Genomic DNA, 8,359 nt, shown 5'->3' with positions numbered 1-8,359 from the left:
CTCCATCCTGTGGTCTTGGTCCTAAGCACTCAAAGAAAAAAATCCCTGCCCCTACTGTCTTGTCCTCCACCAGACCTGAAACTCTGCCGGCCCACCCTTGCTACCCAGTCTCCCATCATTGAGTATCGCTGAAGACCTCCTCCCAAGTCTAGTCCTTCCCATCCTAAGCCCTTGCTCCTCAGAGCTCTTGATGCCTCCCCCCTCCTCCAAATGATCCCTTGGACCATCTGGAATGTTCGAGGCCTCAACTCCTTGTCCAAGCAAGCTGATATCAGATCCCGTATCCGTTCCTCTCGCACCAATTTTTGCTACTTTTTTGAAACTCAAGTTCTTGAGGTAAATGCCCCTAGAATTGTTTCCTCAATAGCTCCTTCCCGGTCCTTCATAGCTAACTACCTTCACAGCCCCAATGGCAGAATCTGGATCCTCTGGAACCCTGCTTCCGTCCACATCTCTACCCTCTCCTCCTCCACCCAAGCCATCCATATTTCCATTTCCCACCCTTCAGGTGCCCGCATTTGCTTCTTTTCTGCCATCTATGCTCACAATCTTGCCTCCCAAAGTCTCCCTTTTTGGTTTGAGCTATAAGCCTTTGCCCCCTCCACGGGCTCCTCCCCTTGGGGTTGCGGGCGATTTCAATGTCATCGATTTAGCAATGAAAGCATAGGGGTAATCCCATTAACCCTCTGGTAGTTAATTCCTTCAATAAATGCATTAATGATTTAGTCTGAGTGATTTTCGATGGTCGGGTGTCAAATTCTCCTGGCACAATAAGAGATCGAGCAACCTTTGTGTTGCTTTGCAAGCTTGACACGGCCCTTGTCATTGAGGCTTGTCTCGAATCCTCTTCTACGCCTGTTTTGATCTCCTTGGGATCTCTAACCACAACCCCATCTCCCATCCATGTCCTCCCCTTTTTATCTTTCGACCTTAAGCCTTTTAAGTTTTTTGACATGTGGGCTCTTCACCAGGACTTCTTACCTTGTGCATCAATCTTTCTCTCCCTTCATTGCCTTTGCCAAAAAGCTTAAGAATGTCAAAGCTGCCCTCAAGCTTTGGAATTCTCTTCTTTTGACAACATATCCTCCCGTGTCTCCTCTTGCTAAAACAAGCTCCTCTCGATCCAATCCAGAATCCAATCCAACCTCCTCAACCCGAGCCTTGCCGAGGAGGAAAAGGTCCTTGCTTCGGATCTCTCCTTGCTTCTTGCCCAAGAAGAGAGCTTCCTCCGTCAGAAAGCTCGCATTAGATGGCTTGACCTTGGTGACTCTTACACTGCCTTTTTCCACTGGTCCCTCAAATCTAGAAACAATGTCAATTCCATACCCAAACTCATCTCCCCTTCAGGGGTTGCGATTCTTCTTCCTAAAGACATAAAATCCGAAGCAATCTCTCATTTCCATGAGCTCTTTGGCCCGCCCCCTCTATCCCTCCCCTTCTCCCTCCAAACCTTCTCAATAAATTCATCCCGGCTAATCTTCTTTTCAACCTCCAGTCTATCCCCTATGACGTGGAAATCATCTCGCCTATTCTCTCCCACTCTTCTAATAAAGCCTCTGGTTCGGATGGCTTTAGTATGAGTTTCTTCTCTTCTTATTGGGACATCATTTGCTCCGACATTATCCTTGCGGTCCGGAGCTTTTTCTTCAACCCTAGTCAGATCAGTGGAATTAATCATACTTTTCCTAGCCTCATTCCTAAGAAAGAGGAAGCAGTTTCCATGAATGACTTTAGGCACATCTCTACTTGTAACCTTCTTTACAAGTTCATTGCCAAAATCTTGGCCAATCGGACCCAGAATCGTGAGCCCCAATCAATCTGCCTTTATCGTTGGGAGAAGTATTGCGGATAACATCATTCTCTGCCACGAGATCGTTCGGGGTTTTGACCGTAAATTCCATTCCCTTGCTGCCCTTCTCAAAATTGATCCACAAGGCTTTTGACTCCATCGACTGGGATTTCATTTCCAAGGTGCTGCTCCATATGTCCTTCCCTACTTCCTTTTTCCACTGGATTAACTCCTACGTCTCCACACCCTGCTTTTCTGTCTTAGTCAATGGTAGTCTTGCTGGCTACTTCCCTTTTTCTGGAGGTCTCAGGCAATGATGTCCTTTATCCCCTTTTCTATTCTCCCTGGCCTTGAAAGTCCTATCTTGCTCCATCCAATCTGCCACCGACCTTGACCTCATTTTCTTATTCCCAAGTGTAAGTCCCTCATGCTATCCCATCTTGCTTTCGCAGATGATATCATTATTTTCTCCAAGGCTGACCCTCTTTCCACCCCACTATCATGTTCTCTCTCCATTCCTTTGAATGCCTCTTGGCCTCCGTATTAACCTCCTTAAGTTCGGCATCTTCCTCTTTAGAGTCTTTGATGCGTCTCAGGCCCAACTCCTTGGGATCACTGGCTTCTCACTGGGCTTCTTGCCAGTCAAATACCTGGGCCTTTCACTTATCACCTCTAGGCTCTCGGCCCATCACTGCTCTCCTATGTTGGATCTCCTGAGAAAGAAGCTTCAGCTTTGGAAAGGCAAGCTCCTCTCCTATGTGGGCCGCCTTACCCTCATTAGATACTCTCCAATCCATGTACCTATATTGATCTGGAATTATTGTCCTCCCTTCTTCTACAATCATATCCATTGAAGGTCTCTTCTGTTCCTTCCTTTGGAAATGTTCCGATTCCTCCAAATTTCTCCACCCTCTCTACTGGGATAAAATCTACCTTCCCAAAGCCAAAGGAGGCTTGGGAATAAGAAAAATCAAAGAGGTCAACTCTGTTGGTATTCTCAAGCTCATTTAGAAGATTGTCTCTAAGCAGAGTAGCATTTGGATTGATTGGGTTCTCTCCTCCCCACTCAAGAGTAACTGTCTTTGGACTGCCCCAATCCCTTCCAATGCCTCCTAGATCTGGAGGAAAATTCTTAGCCTCCGGTCCATTGCTCTCAATGCCATTACCTTCTCCATCAGCAATGGCCTTTCCACCTCTCTCTAGAGGGACCCTTGGCATCATTCGGGTATCCTCTCCTCCCTGGTTACCCCCAAGATCATCTACTCCTCCGGCCTCAACAAATCTGCCACTCTGTCCTCTATCCTCTCTCCCATCGGATGATCGCCTCCTTCCTCCTCTTGCAAACTTATGGTCCTCTCTCCTTCTCCCCCCCTCCTTTGGGCCATCATGGAAGGGATGCCAAATGTATTTGGTTACCCTCCTCCAATGGGATTTTCTCCTCTGCCTTTGCTTGGTCCTTTATTAGAGCCATTGGCCTTGTGGTCCCCTTGGCAAAATCATTTGGTTCAAGGGTCATATCCCTCGCCATAGCATTACAGTTTGGCGTACTATCTCCAACTGCCTTTCTACGTAGTCCTTCATCTACCGCCACATTCCAGTTTCCCCCTCATGATGCCTTTGCCCTCACGGCTCCAAGGACACTACCCACTTTTTCTTTTCCTGCCCCCTCTCATCCTTGGTTTGGAAAAGAGTCCTCTCTAGATGTTGGCCTTCCAGAAGACCTATTCTCCACTTTGATAGGGAATGGGTTTGGATTGATATGACCTTTGCGGGCTCCTCCACTTGTGACATTGTTGGAAAACTTGCTTTATGTGTTACCATAAACCACATATGGATGGAGCATAATCCCTAGATGGTCATCCAATTCTCGTTCAGCGGACAAGATTTGGGAAGCCATCTACTTCGATGTTACCGCCAAAATCTGATCCCTCCATCCTCGCCCGGTCCCTAATACCCCTAGGAGTAGACACATCATTGCTTCCTGGAGTTTGCTAGTCGACACCATCCCCCCTCCCCCTTGATTTATCCCCCCCTTTTTTTTCTCTTTGGGTTTTCCCTCCTCCCTCCGCTTTTGATGTATCCCCTTTGATTCATTTTTGCTGCCTTTAGCATTGTCTTTGTTGCTGCGCCCTCCCCTGCCCCCCAAGGGGGTGCTTGCCTTGTTGGGGCTTTGTCTCCCCGCCCCCCTTTTGATCCCTTGCATATTCTTCTTCTCCTTGGTAATGAATTTATTTATTCATTAAAAGAAAAAGATCAGAATTTTTCTAATGAGCTCCTGTAAATTGTGTTAATTCTAAATAAATGCCTCAATTGTGTTATTGTGGTTTTTCATAAAAGTTATGTACTGTCACAGGAACATAATTTTATCACTAAGGCATTAAACTTTTCATTATGGTCCTCTCCCTGGTTTAGCTAATAAGATGCTGCTGGAATATTTGAAGTTTGCTTTTCATTATTGCTCCATTGCTTCTAAAATTCCATTGGTTTGATTTTGAATTTTGTTCAGATGCAGGAGATAAATAGGAAGCGCGGCAGAAGCAGTGACTCTTCCAAACTACCTCATGCCAAGCGACTAAAGAACTCTGAGAGTTTATGGTCCTCTTCTAAGGTCATGGCAAATGCAGTTTGTAAACCTTCACAATATTTGAGTTCTGCATATGCATATATTTGAAAATTCTACTTATACTTTGAAATTCAGAATCTTGTGAAAAGATATTATGAACCATAATGTTTGGTCCTTAGTTGTGAAGGCCTCGCCTAGGCAACGCGGCACCCTTTGCTGGAAGGGCACGTAGGTTGCCTTGATGACGCCTTGTTGCTGTCACCTTAAATTTTTCCCTCCTCCAACCCTTAGGATCACCTAGACACCATGACAACTATGGTTCAGTGACTTCAGTCTAATGCCACCCCTTTTGGACCAACAGCTTGATGAGAAAAAGACACTGATCTCTGTCAGTAGGGAAGCAACTTATGATGCTAATGCAGTGGTTGACAAGGTATGCTGTGTCAATTTTATTTCCTGTTTTGATGGATTGTATTTAACTAGTTCCGCTATTGTATTCTGGAACTGAGACCTAAGTGGAACAGGTTAAACTGGGAGAAAAAGGATGGAAAGAAAGGTTTTATACTGAGAAGTTTGAAACAAAGACCAAAGATGACCAGGAGAAAATTCGAAGTCATGCGGTAAACCAAATTTCCAGTTTGAAAATTCATCTTGGTCTTTCCAATCCCAATCCCCCTGACCAAAAAAAAAAAGGGAAGAAATTCTTGACTTTGCTTTTGCATATTTCAACTTCATACTGATATGGGTTTTCATGCTTTAATCTTTGGCATTGTTCTGAAATCGACGAGTCCTTTGGAACTGTTTTTCCTTTTCACCTTCCTCGTGTTTGGATTTGACATTGTCGCTAACAGAGGCTTTGCTTTGCTATATCCCTAGGTTTTAAAATATATTGAAGGAATTTGCTGGGTCATGCATTATTACTATCGAGGAGTATGCTCTTGGCAATGGTGTGAACTAGATTCTTTGTCATGCCTTCTATTCATTTCTGTTACAACTGAATGAGTGTCTTGCTTTTTTTTTGGTAGTTGAATTTTTTTTTGATGGGAAAAGAAAAATTTGGTACTACTGTTAGTCTGACTGTAATGTAATGTACTACTGTTAGTCTGACTGTTCCGTTGCATTTCTGTAATCTTGCAATATTTAAGATAGATGACTAGATGAGACCCTTTTATTTAAATGGAGAAAACTACTTATTTATGCTCAGAGAGAGTTGAAACGTTACAGTATAGCTAGCAGTGAAGCTTACTTTTTTGTTTTGGAAATTTACTTTCAATTTAATTTTGCATGCTGCAAAGAGTGGCAACAAGTACTTAGCTTTTGACTTATATGGTTATATCCACAAGACTACATCACATTGAGTGGTAGATTATAATGAGGAAAACATTTTGAGAAAGAAGCATCTTGGAGCTATTTATTAGCATGTTGAGCCATCATAATTTAAATCAGCACGTTGGTGAACAAATTTTCTGTAATCATCTTCTATAGTGACCTTTTGACCATTGACCATTATCCCCAGTGGCTAGGCATCCCCTATGTCATAGACGACCAGGTCATTATTTTTTAGTTTGCTGTGACATTAAGGCTGACAAACAATGGAACAATTGTTTCCACTTTATTGATCAATTTTTTGGATTTTTTTTTTTTTTTGAAATTTCAAATTTAAAGTTTTTGGTGACATTGAAGCTCCATATATACTAATGTCATTTACCTTGTGATGCAGTTAGACTTTGGGTTAATTAGGATTATTTATTTAAATTGTAATTTTTATTTTATCTTGTTGGAGTTAGTCAACGATAGGGGTTAGTAGGAAGTTGAGTTTAAGGCCTTCTTCGTATCGGTTTCTTTTTTATTTTTACCTATTTAACAAAAATCATTTATGAAAACCATTTTTTGTCAAAACATAAAAATGGTTTGCTAACTGCTTAACAAAAATGGTTTTTTGTGTGAAAGAGTTTGATATCCCTATGTGCAAAATGGTTTTTGAAGAAATGGGTGAAGAGATTTTTCCTTCACCCATCTTTCTTATGACTCTCTTTCTCCACTTTGGACTGAAAAAGAGGGGGCAAGGGGCATGAATTTCCAATTTTAAAGCAAATGACTATTTTACCTCTCGATATTGGGACTTTAAGTATGTTCTCATTAAAGTTCAGCGCAAAAATAACTGAAAATCAATTTTGGCCAAAACACATAAATGGCTCTTGATCTCTTTTTGGTTTTTGTGTTTTATCAATTTTTTTTTTTAAATAGAAACAAGCTCCATAAATGATACCAAATGCAACAAAAACTGTTTTTGTGAACAAAAATAAAAAAAGAAAAATGATACCAAAGCGGGCCTAAATTAATTTGTAAATATCTTTTATTCATGTTGATGGAGTTGTAAATATAGTGAGTGAGAGTCAAGTTCTATTTTAGGTATGGGTAAGAATTATTGTTGTTTTGACTTTTAAGTGTTTGAATACACATGTTGAATAAAGGATTCATTGATTTTTTGGAATGAAATTTGCCAAGAGCTGCGCATCCCCTCTCGCTCCTCTGATTATCTCCTATTCTCGGGTGCAGGTCCTCTTTTCTCTTATCCTTAATATTTTTCTTCTTCCTTTTTTTTTTTTTGGGTTTTTTTTTTTGGGATAGTTGGGCCCCAAGGATAGTTGAACTCATGACCTCTTAAATTTGTGGTGTTGGTCTTTGCCAATTGAGCAACCTCCTTGAGGTTTATTCTTATTCTTCTTCCTTATCCTGGTGCTGTCTTCTTCCTCTGTTCCTACAACTATCGTTACTGTCTGTAAATGTAATACTTCAAACTGCCTGATTCCTGACCGTTTGAGCCCAAAACTTGGGTTGGAGGCATGGTTTAAAGTATCTCCGATACGATACCCTCCGATACATATCTTAAAAATTTAACTGACCGATACGGCGACCGGTATTAATACTTTAATCCTTGATCTTTAGCATATCTTAGTGTATATCTGATATGATACTCTCCGTTGCGTATCTTAAATTTAGCCAACCGATACAGCGACTGATATCGATACTTTAATCCTTGGTAGGAGGTAGCCTATCTCTAGGCGGTTCAAACCCTAGAAGAAATCCTAGAAGACCAGACCTGGAAGTGTCTTCTGTTATGCGATCGAAGTCAGACGTGCAACTTGGTTTCTCTCTCTCCATCCAGTTTTCAGATGTTTATACCGCTTTCGTAAATTGTTTGTTTGATCTGTTGTGGGCTGCATTTGATGGGTTATTGGGTTAGCATCCTTTTCCTATAATTTCATTTCGAGTGATTGAGTGGTGAGAGATATCTCACTCAATTCGATTCTGTCCTACTGTGACTGCTACTGTTAAATGATTGAATAAGATGGTGAATTTCCTCGTTTTTAAATAAGGGCCTCCATTGATATTATTTACAAAGTTACTCTTTCTTTTACATCCCTTCAAGTTACCCTAGTTATTTGATATTAGTTACTAGGTCTGTTGCTCCTTCCTAAAGGAATCCTGACTTCTGAATATTTACAGATTTACCACTATACTTTTAACCTGAATTATCTATTGTTCTTGATGTAGAGCTGATTACAGATGTAGACAACCCCAATAAACAAACAATAATAAGCTCCAAACAATTATCGAAACTTAGGTTCAGACCTAACAATAAACTGAAACAGAAACAGAAAACAGTACCTGATTTCGAGAGATAATTAGGTCAGATAAGTGATAAACTACAGCCCAGCAAGGGCTGAAAATCTGATCAAGCGGTGCTCTTGATAAACCCTCCCAAGTATCAGCCAAAACTGATGGCTGAATATGGAAGTACAAATTCTCTTGGAATTATGGCAGAATTAGGGCAAACTGGAGGTTTTTATTATACCAAGCACAGGCCTTTGTTGGCCCTTCACTCCTGGTCATAGTTAACAAATTCGGATTCGGGAATTATTCGGACGGAGAATTATTCGGAATAATTCGGATGATTAATTGAAGGATTCGGTCAAAAAAGCTTATTGGTTTTTTTTTTTTTT

The 8,359-nt window shown here is 41.3% G+C and overlaps 1 protein-coding gene across 1 annotated transcript in view; it reads left to right on the top strand.

Annotated features, from left to right (window-relative positions):
* The window catches only part of LOC122064941 (5'-3' exoribonuclease 3-like), a 71,284-nt gene that overhangs the window by 34,482 nt on the left and 28,443 nt on the right, over nt 1-8,359 (top strand). The window contains exons 11-14 of the mRNA XM_042628727.1: nt 4,296-4,397; nt 4,714-4,785; nt 4,877-4,972; nt 5,229-5,282. Of these exons, the coding sequence (XP_042484661.1) occupies nt 4,296-4,397; nt 4,714-4,785; nt 4,877-4,972; nt 5,229-5,282 (324 nt within the window). The remainder of the gene's footprint in view (nt 1-4,295; nt 4,398-4,713; nt 4,786-4,876; nt 4,973-5,228; nt 5,283-8,359) is intronic.

This window comes from Macadamia integrifolia, unplaced genomic scaffold (genome assembly GCF_013358625.1).
Source record: "Macadamia integrifolia cultivar HAES 741 unplaced genomic scaffold, SCU_Mint_v3 scaffold1831, whole genome shotgun sequence".
In the NCBI taxonomy this organism is placed as follows: Eukaryota; Viridiplantae; Streptophyta; class Magnoliopsida; order Proteales; family Proteaceae; genus Macadamia; species Macadamia integrifolia.
This window is presented reverse-complemented; position numbering and strand designations above follow the sequence as displayed.